The sequence below is a fragment of the Eriocheir sinensis genome, chromosome 64, assembly GCF_024679095.1.
Source record: "Eriocheir sinensis breed Jianghai 21 chromosome 64, ASM2467909v1, whole genome shotgun sequence".
NCBI lineage: Eukaryota > Metazoa > Arthropoda > Malacostraca > Decapoda > Varunidae > Eriocheir > Eriocheir sinensis.
Genome location: NC_066572.1, coordinates 1,937,066 through 1,949,565, shown reverse-complemented (window position 1 = coordinate 1,949,565; position 12,500 = coordinate 1,937,066). Strand labels below are relative to the sequence as shown.

Here is a 12,500-nt window from a genome sequence, read left to right as displayed (position 1 = left end):
TGTGCGTGTGTCTGTGTGTGTGTGTGTGTGTGTGTGTGTGTGTGTATGTAACCTTATCATAAAATTTCTTCTTCATTTTTCTTGTATTTTTTAATGTAGGAAATAGTTTCATAATGGCTCACAAACTTTAACTTCCTTTAACATAATCTAACTTCATCCTTTTTTTTCTTCCTCTTCTTTCTTTCTCTATTCTTCTCTCTCTCTTCTCTCTTCATCACAGTCTCCCTTTCTCTCTCTCTCTCTCAGTTTCCTCCTCCTCCTCCTCCTTCTCTTCACAATAATCTAACTTCATTTCTTCTACATAATCTAACAATATTCCTTTTATAATACCATATCACAAGCTTTCCCTTCCTCAGTCATTCCTTTTTCTATTTTCACAACCTCCACCAAAGGCTTGTCAAACTATCACCAGGCTCATAACACTACCCATGGACACACTAACACAACCTCCACCAAAGCCTTGTCAAACTATCCCCAGGCTCATAACACTACCCATGGACACACTAACACAACCTCCACCAAAGCCTTGTCAAACTATCACCAGGCTCATAACACTACCCATGGACACACTAACACAACCTCCACCAAAGCCTTGTCAAACTATCCCCAGGTTCGTAACACTACCCATGGACACACTAACACAACAACCTCCACCAAAGCCTTGTCAAACTATCCCCAGGCTCATAACACTACCCATGGACACACTAACACAACAACCTCCACCAAAGCCTTGTCAAACTATCCCCAGGCTCATAACACTACCCATGGACACACTAACACAACCTCCACCAAAGCCTTGTCAAACTATCACCAGGCTCATAACACTACCCATGGACACACTAACACAACCTCCACCAAAGCCTTGTCAAACTATCACCAGGCTCGTAACACTACCCATGGACACACTAACACAACCTCCACCAAAGCCTTGTCAAACTATCACCAGGCTCATAACACTACCCATGGGCACACCGTGTAGCAACGACGGGCCAAATTTGTGGCTTTACCGTGTAGCAGCGACGGGCCAAATTTGTGGCTTTACCGTGTAGCAGCGACAGGACAAATTTGTGGCTTTACCATGTAGCAATGACGGGCCAAATTTGTGGCTTTACCATGTAGCAGCGACAGGACAAATTTGTGGCTTTACCGTGTAGCAGTGACGGGCCAAATTTCTGCCACAATTTAAACCCCAAAAATAGATGATACATAATCTGATCACAAATGCTTTGATATATATCATGAAATGGTTTGTGTGAGGGGTGATTTTTTCTCATTTTTCTCGCTTGGAGGGACCATTAAGAAACATGACCCCCGCTGGTACCGGGTTAAATGTATGTGCTGTTCGAACGTTTCTCAAGTGCATATATATTTTACAGGACAAGTTTTATTTCTGGTTAGTTCTGATGTTTCCTACCAATCAACAGTACAATCATATCTCAGTTTACAAGCTTGATTTGTTCCGTAATTTCCCTTCGTACCCAAACAGTCGTACACCAAAATAGGGGTGCGGAAAACCAATAAAATTAATGAAACATGTAGATAAAAAAAATATAAACAAAATCGCCTGAAATTAATAAAATAACCAATATATAATATGCGAACAATATGAGAAAATTGATAAAATAACCAAAAATATATGAAAATTAAGCAAAATCACACCAAAAATGATAAATAAATAAAATAAATAAATACAATAAGGCCAAAAATCACCCTAATTCAATAAAATAAATAAAAATAAACAAAGCCTCAAAAATATTAAAAAAAACGATTCTAGTAAAAAAAATGAAGAATAAAACACCAATATCAATAAAACGTAAATAAAAACCCAAAATTCACCTCAACGTAATAAAATAACCAATAAAATAAATAATAAACAAAACCTTAAAAATATCAAGAAAGTAAATCTAGTATGTAAGAAAATAAAATGATGAATTAACCACAAAAAATAAGCAAAATAAATAAAATAATGTCAATAATTGCCTCAAAATAAATAAAATAACCAATAAAATAATATAAATAAATAAGTTACTCATAAAATAACCAAAAATATACAGAAAATAAAGAAAATCACCCCAGAAATACCAATAAATCTATAAAATACTAAAATAAAAATCCCAAAATAACCTCAAAATAAATAAAATAACCAATAAATAATAAAAATAAATAAGTTACTAATAAAATAACCAAAAATATACAGAAAATAAAAAAAAATCACCCCAGAAATACCAATAACTCAATAAAATACTAAAATAAAAATTGCAAAATAACCTCAAAATAAATAAAATATCCAGTAAATAATAAAAATAAATAAGTTACTAATAAAATAACCAAAAATATGCAAAAAATAAAGAAATTCACCCCTGAAATACCAATAAATCAATAAAATACTAAAATAAAAATCCCAAAATAACCTCAAAATAAATAAAATAACCAATAAATAATAAAAAATAAATAAGTTACTAATAAAATAACCAAATATATACAAAAAAATCAATAAAATCACGCCAGAAATACCAATAAATCAATAAAATACAAAAAAAAAAATTGCAAACTAACCTCAAAATAAATAAAATATCCAGTAAATAGTAAAAATAAATAAGTTACTAATAAAATAACCAAAAATATACAAAAAAATAAATAAAATCACGCCAGAAATTCCAATAACTCAATAAAATACAAAAATAAAAATCGCAAAATAACTTCAAAATAAATAAAATATCCAGTAAATAATAAAAATAAATAAGTTACTAATAAAATAACCAAAAATATACAAAAAATAAATAAATTCACCCCAGAAATACCAATAAATCAATAAAATACTAAAATAAAAATCGCAAAATAACCTCAACTCAATAAAATAACCAATAAAATAAATAAAAATAAACAAAACCTCAAAAATATCGAAAAATTATGCATAGTAAAAAATAAAATGATGAATTAACCACAAAAATCAATAAAACACATCAATAAAAACCCAAAAATCACCCCAAATCAATAAAATAACCAATAAAATAAATAAAAATCAACAAAACCTTAAAAATATCGAAAAAATTATGCATAGTAAAAAATAAAATGATGAATTAACCACAAAAATCAATAAAACACGTCAATTAAACAACAAAATCACCCCAAATCAATAAAATAACCAATAAAATAAATAAAAATAAACAAAACCTTAAGAATATCGCGAAAATAAATCTAATAAAAAATAAAACTTAAGAAAACCACAATAAAATCAATAAAATAAGGAAAATAAAGCCCCACAATCACCTCAAATCAATAAAATAACCAATAAAATAAATAAAAATAAACAAAACCTTAAAAATATCGCAAAAACGCAACTACGAAAAAATAAAATGAGGAATAGAACCCCAAAATCAATAAAACCCGTCGATAAAACCCCAAAATCACCGCAAATCAATAAAATAACCAATAAAATAAATAAATATAAACAAAACCTTAAGAATATCGAGAAAATAAATCTAATAAAAAATAAAACTTAAGAAAACCACAATAAAATCAATAAAATAAGGAAAATAAAGCCCCACAATCACCTCAAATCAATAAAATAACCAATAAAATAAATAAAAATAAACAAAACCTTAAGAATATCGTGAAAATAAATCTAATAAAAAATAAGGCTGAAGAATACCACAAAAAATCAATAATTTACATCACTAAAGCCCCAAAAATCACCCCAAATCAATAAAATAACCAATAAAATAAATAAAAATCAACAAAACCTTAAAAATATCGCAAAAACGCAACTACGAAAAAAATAAAATGAGGAATAAAACCCCAAAATCAATAAAACCCGTCGATAAAACAACAAAATCACCCCAAATCAATAAAATAACCAATAAAATAAATAAAAATCAACAAAACCTTAAAAATATCGAAAAATTAGGAAAAGTAAAAAAATAAAATGATGAATTAACCACAAAAATCAATAAAACACGTCATTTAAACAACAAAATCACCCCAAATCAATAAAATAACCAATAAAATAAATAAAAATAAACAAAACCTTAAGAATATCGCGAAAATAAATCTTATAAAAAATAAGACTGAAGAAAATCACAAAAAAATCAATAAAATAAGGAAAATAAAGCCTTACAATCACCTCAAATCAATAAAATAACCAATAAAATAAATAAAAATAAACAAAACCTTAAAAATATCGAAAAATTATGCATAGTAAAAAATAAATTGATGAATTAACCACAAAAATCAATAAAACACATCAATAAAAACCCAATAATCACCCCAAATCAATAAAATAACCAATAAAATAAATAAAAATAAACAAAACCTTAAAAATATCGCAAAAACGTAACTAGGAAAAAAATAAAATGAGGAATAAAACCCCAAAATCAATAAAACCCGTCAATTAAAACCAAAAATCACCGCAAATCAATAAAATAACCAATAAAATAAATAAAAATAAACAAAACCTCAAAAAATAACGCAAAAACGCAACTGGGAAAAAAATAAAACGAGGAATAAAACCCCAAAATCAATAAAACCCGTCAATTAAAGCCCAAAATCACCTCAAATCAATAAAATAACCAATAAAATAAATAAAAATAAACAAAACCTTAAGAATATCGCGAAAATAAATCTAATAAAAAATAAGACTGAAGAAAATCACAAAAAATCAATAAATTACGTCAATAAAACCCCAAAATCACCCCAAATCAATAAAATAACCAATAAAATAAATAAAAATAAACAAAACCTTAAAAATATCGCAAAAACGCAACTACGAAAAAAATAAAACGAGGAATTTAACCCCAAAATCAATAAAACCCGTCAATAAAAAACAAAAATGACCGCAAATCAATAAAATAACCAATAAAATAAATAAAAATCAACAAAACCTTAAAAATATCGCAAAAACGCAACTACGAAAAAAATAAAACGAGGAATTTAACCCCAAAATCAATAAAACCCGTCAATTAAAACCAAAAATCACCTCAAATCAATAAAATAACCAATAAAATAAATAAAAATAAATAAACTCAACCACAAGCAAATTCTGAAAGGCCACACCTAAAATATTAAAGGGCCTTATTTCCCCTCCTTTAACCGCCTTACTACTCACCTTAAGGACGGAATTATGGCAACAAGGAGTCCCGGAAAATAAAATAAATAAAATCACTTCAAAAGTCCTCCCGCAGGCGTGTAAATAATAGGGGACATAGTAACCCGGCGAGGCGCAGCGACACACTCCTCCCCCCTCGGCGGCTCGAGCCAGACTGAGCATCGGCGGGCGCAGGTGGTGGTTTGTTGTGGTTGAGCCGATGGTTCTTTTTCAGGAGGGATTTTATTTATTTATTTTATTTATTGATTGGTGGTTTTGGGGGGCATTATAGACGGTTTATAATGATTTTTTGGGGTTATTTTGTATTATTTCGTTATTTTAGAGGCTATATGGATTTTTTGGGGTTATTTTGTGTTATTTCGTTATTTTTGAGGCTATATGGATTTTTTGGTGTATGTAATTTGAGTTTTGTCATATATATTTTTACTGTTTGCTTTATTTCAGAGGTCCAAGGGGTTTATTTATTTATTTTGGGGACTATTATGCATTATTTTCTTTATTTTTGGGGCTATATGGATTTTTTGGTACATGTAATTTGAGTTTTGTCATATATTTTTACTGTTTGCTTTATTTCAGAGGTCCAAGGGGTTTATTTATTTATTTTGGGGACTATTATGCATTATTTTCTTTATTTTTGGGGCTATATGGATTTTTTCGCGATGAAAGAGTGAAGATGCTGGTTAACTCTTGCATAAGGGGATTGGACAGTATAGGGATGAAAGAGTGAAGATGCTGGTTAACTCTTGCATAAGGGGATTGGACAGTACAGGGATGAAAGAGTGAAGATGCTGGTTAACTCTTGCATAAGGGGTTTGGACAGTATAGATGAAAGAGAAGATGCTGGTTAACTCTTGCATAAGGGGTTTGGACAGTATAGGGATGAAAGAGTGAAGATGCTGGTTAACTCTTGCATAAGGGGTTTGGACAGTACAGGGATGAAAGAGTGAAGATGCTGGTTAACTCTTGCATAAGGGGTTTGGACAGTACAGGGATGAAAGAGTGAAGATGCTGGTTAACTCCTGCATAAGGGGTTTGGACAGTATAGGGATGAAAGAGTGAAGATGCTGGTTAACTCCTGCATAAGGGGTTTGGACAGTATAGGGATGAAAGAGTGAAGATGCTGGTTAACTCTTGCATAAGGGATTTGGACAGTATAGGGATGAAAGAGTGAAGATGCTGGTTAACTCTTGCATAAGGGGTTTGGACAATATAGGGATGAAAGAGTGAAGATGCTGGTTAACTCTTGCATAAGGGTTTGGACAGTATAGGGATGAAAGAGTGAAGATGCTGGTTAACTCTTGCATAAGGGAGTTGGACAGTATAGGGATGAAAGAGTGAAGATGCTGGTTGACTCTTGCATAAGGGTTTGGACAGTATAGGGACGAAAGAGTGAAGATGCTGGTTAACTCTTGCATTAGGGGTTTGGACAGTACAGGGATGAAAGAGTGAAGATGCTGGTTAACTCTTGCATAAGGGGTTTGGACAGTATAGGGATGAAAGAGTGAAGATGCTGGTTAACTCTTGCATAAGGGGTTTGGACAGTATAGGGATGAAAGAGTGAAGATGCTGGTTAACTCTTGAATAAGGGGTTTGGACAGTATAGGGATGAAGGAGTGAAGATGCTGGTTAACTCTTGCATAAGGGGTTTGGACAGTATAGGGATGAAAGAGTGAAGATGCTGGTTAACTCTTACATAAGGGGCTTGGACAGTATAGGGATGAAAGAGTGAAGATGCTGGTTAACTCTTGCATAAGGGGTTTGGACAGTATAGGGATGAAAGAGTGAAGATGCTGGTTAACTCTTACATAAGGGGTTTGGACAGTATAGGGATGAAAGAGTGAAGATTCTGGTTAACTCTTGCATAAGGGATTTGGACAGTATAGGGATGAAAGAGTGAAGATTCTGGTTAACTCTTGCATAAGGGGCTTGGACAGTATAGGGATGAAAGAGTGAAGATTCTGGTTAACTCTTGCATAAGGGGTTTGGACAGTATAGGGATGAAAGAGTGAAGATGCTGGTTAACTCATGCATAAGGGGTTTGGACAGTATAGGGATGAAAGAGTGAAGATGCTGGTTAACTCTTGCATAAGGGGTTTGGACAGTATAGGGATGAAAGAGTGAAGATGCTGGTTAACTCTTGCATAAAGGGTTTGGACAGTGTAGGGATGAAAGAGTGAAGATGCTGGTTAACTCTTGCATAAGGGGTTTGGACAGTACAGGGATGAAAGAGTGAAGATGCTGGTTAACTCTTGCATAAGGGGCTTGGACAGTACAGGGATGAAAGAGTGAAGATGCTGGTTAACTCTTGCATAAGGGGTTTGGATAGTATAGGGATGAAAGAGCGAAGATGCTGGTTAACTCTTGCATAAGGGGTTTGGACAGTATAGGGATGAAAGAGTGAAGATGCTGGTTAACTCTTGCATAAGGGATTTGGACAGTACATGGATGAAAGAGTGAAGATGGTGGTTAACTCTTGCATAAGGGATTTGGACAGTACAGGGATGAAAGAGTGAAGATGGTGGTTAACTCTTGCATAAGGGGTTTGGACAGTACAGGGATGAAAGAGTGAAGATGCTGGTTAACTCTTGCATAAGGGGTTTGGACAGTATAGGGATGAAAGAGTGAAGATGCTGGTTAACTCTTGCATAAGGGGTTTGGACAGTACAGGGATGAAAGAGTGAAGATGCTGGTTAACTCTTGCATAAGGGGTTTGGACAGTACAGGGATGAAAGAGTGAAGATGCTGGTTAACTCTTGCATAAGGGGTTTAGACAGTACAGGGATGAAAGAGTGAAGATGCTGGTTAACTCTTGCATAAGGGGTTTGGACAGTACAGGGATGAAAGAGTGAAGATGCTAGTTAACTCTTGCATAAGGGGTTTGGACAGTATAGGGATGAGCATGAGTAGAAAGTTATCTCCTTCGTTGTTTCCCTGCAACAATAAACTATCAGTCAATCAATAAAGTAAATTTTCCGTGATTTTAATGATTTTATTGAATTTTCTGCTTTATTTTATGTGTTCTTGCTGTACATATGACCCGTTGGAGAGACGGAAAAACACCCTTGGTCCTAGTCTGGGTCTGGGGCTCTGGCTTTCTCCTGCTTGCTCTTGCTCTTGCTGTACATGTGACCCGTTGGAGAGACGGAAAAACACCCTTGGTCCTGGTCTGGGTCTGGGGCTCCTGCTTTCTCCTGCCTGCTCCTGCTCTTGCTGTACATAAGACCCGTTGGAGAGACGGATAAAACAACACCCTTGGTCCTGGTCTGGGTCTGGGGCACCACAACAATGGCGGGGACGGCAGGCGGCGGTGGTTCCCCCTTCACCAACCTGAAGATCCAAGTGCCCAATGACCTGCAGGAGGACGGGGAGCTGCCGGAGGAGGAAGAAATGGAGGAGGGCGAGGCATCCGACGGCGAGGAGGAGGAGGTGGAGGTCAACGTCATCATAGAGGCGGTAAGGCAATGGCGGGAGGGGATTTTGCGTATAGTTTTGTTAATATTGTTGTTTTTACCTGCAGGACTTAATTAATAACCCTCGTAGAAGTAGTAGTAGTAGTAGGAGTTATTAAGGTAGGATTAGGGCATGGAGGGATAGGCCTAGGGTATTTTTTCTACATTCTCGATTTTCTCCTTTATTTTCCTCCTCTCCTCTCCTTATTTCTCTCTTTATTATCTGTATTTCTCGTTTATTATATATTTTACGCCCTTAATGAGCCTCCTTACCCCGCCCTTTATATCTTTATTTTACGATATTTCTCCCTTTTTCAAATATTTTCTCCATTTCTCTTTGTTTTCTCTCCTTCCTTCTTCTGTTCCTCCCTTTCTCCATCTTTTTCCTCCCCTTTCTCTTTTTTTCCTCCCATTCCTTCCTTCTATCTCTATTTCCTCCTCTTGTTTCTCCTTCTATTCCTGCCTTTCCATCTTTTCCCTCCTATTCCTTCCTTCTATCTCTTGATGTCTCTCCTTCCTTCTTCTTCTGTTCCTCCCTTTCTCCATCTTTTTCCTCCCCTTTCTCTTTTTTTCCCTCCTATTCCTCCCTTCTATCTCTTTTTCCTCCTTTTGTTTCTCCTTCTATTCCTTCCTTTCCATCTTTTTCCTCCAATTCCTTCGTTCCATCTCTTTTCCTCCTCTTGTTTCTCCTTCTCTTCCTTTCTTTCTCCATATTTTTCCTCCCCTTTCTCTTTTCTTCCTCCTATTCCTCCCTTCCATCTCTATTTCCTCCTCTTGTTTCTCCTTCTCCTCCTTCCTTTCTCCATTTTTTCCTCCCCTTTCTCTTTTCTTCCCTCCTATTCCTCCCTTCTATCTCTTTTTCCTCCTCTTGTTTTTCCTTCTCTTCCTCCCTCTCTCCATCTTTTTCCTCCCCTTTCTCTTTTCTTCCTCCTATTCCTCCCTTCCATCTCTATTTCCTCCTCTTGTTTCTCCTTCGCCTGCTTCCTTTCTCAATTTTTCCTCCTTTCTTTTGTTCCTCCAATTCCTCCCTTACATCTCTATTTCCTCCTCTTGTTTCTCCTTCTCCTCCTTCCTTTCTCCATTTTTTCCTCCCCTTTCTCTTCTTTTCCTCCTATTCCTCCCTTCCATCTCTTTTTCCTCCTCTTGTTTCTCCTCCTCTTCCTTCCTTTCTCCATATTTTTCCTCCCTTTCTTTCTTTTCCTCCTATTCGTCCCTTCCATCTCTATTTACTCCTCTTGTTTCTCCTTCTCCTCCTTCCTTTCTCCATTTTTTCCTCCCCTTTCTCTTTTCTTCCCTCCTATTCCTCCCTTCTATCTCTATTTCCTCCTCTTGTTTCTCCTTCTCTTCCTCCCTTTCTCCATATTTTTCCTCCCCTTTCTCTTTTTTTTCCTCCTATTCCTTCGTTCCATCTCTTTTTCTCCTTTTGTTTCCCCTTCTATTCCTCCCTTTCTCCATATTTTTCCTCCCCTTTCTCTTTTTTTTTCCTCCAATTCCTTCATTCCATCTCTATTTCCTCCTCTTGTTTCTCCTTCTATTCCTTCCTTTCTCCATATTTTTCCTCCCCTTCCTTCTTTTTCCCTCCTATTCCTCCCTTCTATCTCTTTTCCTTCTTTTATTTCTCCTTCTCTTCCTTCCTTTCTCCATATTTTTCCTCCCCTTTCTCTTCTTTTCCCTCCTATTCCTCCCTTCCATCTCTATTCCCTTCCTCTCATTTCCCCTTCTATTCCTTCCTTTCCATTTTCTCTCCCTCTCTTTCCTTTCTCTCCTCCATTCTCCTCATTTTCCTCTTCCTTTCCTTCTCCTGTTCTCCAATTTTCCTCCTTTCCTTTCTCCGAATATCTTAGGAATATCTTTGGAATATCTTTGGAATATCTTAGGAATATCTTTGGAATATCTTAGGAATATCTTAGGAATATCTTTGGAATATCTTAGGAATATCTTAGGAATATCTTAGGAATATCTTTGGAATATCTTAGGAATATCTTAGGAATATCTTTGGAATATCTTAGGAATATCGGCTCCTAACGGGGGGGTGTTTAGGGCTCGGCATTGCGGCATTTACAACATTTCCAGGACACATGACGGGGTTTTAACAAGCGGACAGGTGTGTTTAGGGCTCAGTGTGGTGGTATTTACAACATTTCCAGGACACATGACGGGGTTTTAACAAGCGGACAGGTGTGTTTAGGGCTCGGCATTGCGACATTTAACATTTCAGGGACGACGGATTTTAACAAGCGGACAGGCGTTTATGTCAAAAGGGTGTGTTTTCCGATTCTGGCCGCACGATTTCTTCTACGTCAATGAGCGATGAGACTACGAGCTCTGGGGTGAAGAGAGGGATGAGCCAGCACGATAAAACACACCCCTAGGGACACAAACACGCCTGTCCGCTCGTCGAAACCCCTCGTACGTCCTGGAAATGTTGGGTAATTATTGAGAATCACTCCGCGCCTTCGAAATACAATTCTCAATAATTACCGAATGTTTTAATACCCCAAACACACATCCGCCAGTCTTAAGATTTACCATTTACTGACCATACCCTCTGCCCCCCCCCCGCCCAGGCCCAGGCCCCCCCCAAGCCACCCGTCACTGAGCGCATCCGTCGGCCTCTGCCCCATGCCCCTCGGAAACCACCCCCGGCCCCCGATGCAGTGGCCCGGCTATACAAGAGGTGTGTGTGTGTGTGTGTGTGTGTGTGTGTGTGTTTAGATATTGTTTTGTTTTGTTTATGTTTTGCAATTCTCGATCTTTTCAATCTTTTGTTTAATGTTCTGTAATTATTAATGGTTATGTTATCTCCCCCTGAACTTGACCTTTGATGATTCTCCTCCTCCTCCTCCTCCTCCTCCTCCTCCTCCCCTAATCATCCTTTCTCCTCCTCTTCTTCCTCCTCCACCTCCTCCTCCACACAGCCTGGGGGTCACAGAGGAGGACTTCCGGCTGGGTCACTTCCTGCCCGACACTCTCCATGTGCGCGGCGCCGAGGACCTCACCACGCAAGACGTACATGACTACTTCAAGGCGTACACACCCATTGAGGTCGTGTGGGTTTCTGAGGATTCGTGTAAGTATGTGCGTGTGTGTGCGCATGTGTGTAGAAAGGATTTAGAAGAGGGCGTAGAAGGAGGATGCGACCAAGAGAAGATAAAGAAAGGAGAAAGAGGGGGAAGAAGAGAGAGATAGAGAGAGGAGGAAAGGAAGAAGAAGAAGAAGAAGGGAGGCTAATGATATCTTGCCCCCATCATCTTTTCAGGCAATGTTGTGTGGCTGGACGATGAGGGGCCGATCCATGCCCTCCTCAGCCTGTCCTGCCCTATCCTGCCCGACACCAAGGCCTCCAAGAAAACACAGCCTGCTAAAAAGAGCGGGAAGGTGCGTCTGTGTGCGTCTGTGTGCGTGTGTGTGTGTGTGTGTGTGTGTGTGTAATTTTATTTCGATATTTATTTGTTTTATTTATTTATTTTTTTCCTTAATTCTTCTTCTTTTTCTTTTTCTTTCTCAAAATTTATCTTCCTCTTCTTCTTTTCTTCCTCCTCCTCCTCCTCCTCCTCTTCTTCTTTGCTTCCTCCATCCTCCTCCTCCTCCTCCTCCTCCTCTTCTTCTTCCCTTAACTTATCCTCTCCCTACTTCTTTCCTTCCTCCTCCTCCTCCTCCTCCTCATCTTCCTCCTCTTCTTCCTCCAGGCACAGAAGATAAAGGAGGAGAAGGAAGAGAAGGAAGACAACACAAAGAAGAAGAAGAAGGAGAAGAAGACAAGGAAGAAAGGAAGCAAGAAACCATCCTCTTCCTCCTCCTCCTCTTCCTCCTCCTCCTCCTCCTCCAGCAGCGAGAGCGACGGCGAAAGCTCCTCGTCCTCCTCCTCCTCCTCCTCGTCTTCCTCCTCCTCCTCCTCCTCCTCCTCTTCCTCGTCAAGTGATAACGAGATGAGCGAAGGAGAGGAA

General features: G+C 37.4%; 2 protein-coding genes across 2 annotated transcripts in view; one reads left to right on the top strand and one right to left on the bottom strand.

Annotated features, from left to right (window-relative positions):
- LOC126987438 (EH domain-binding protein 1-like) overlaps positions 1-5,254 on the bottom strand; it is a gene marked incomplete at its 3' end in the record, with an annotated part of 48,371 nt that extends 43,117 nt beyond the window's left edge. Inside the window, 1 exon segment of the mRNA XM_050844403.1 lies at positions 5,105-5,254.
- Positions 5,255-8,352: 3,098 nt separating this feature from the next.
- The window catches only part of LOC126987437 (ribosome-binding protein 1-like), a 6,578-nt gene continuing 2,430 nt past the window's right edge, over positions 8,353-12,500 (top strand). The window contains exons 1-5 of the mRNA XM_050844402.1: positions 8,353-8,557; positions 11,121-11,230; positions 11,472-11,623; positions 11,813-11,931; positions 12,243-12,500. The exon at positions 12,243-12,500 is cut by the window's right edge and continues 147 nt beyond it. Coding sequence (XP_050700359.1) covers positions 8,390-8,557; positions 11,121-11,230; positions 11,472-11,623; positions 11,813-11,931; positions 12,243-12,500 — 807 coding nt within the window. The 5' untranslated portion in view covers positions 8,353-8,389. The remainder of the gene's footprint in view (positions 8,558-11,120; positions 11,231-11,471; positions 11,624-11,812; positions 11,932-12,242) is intronic.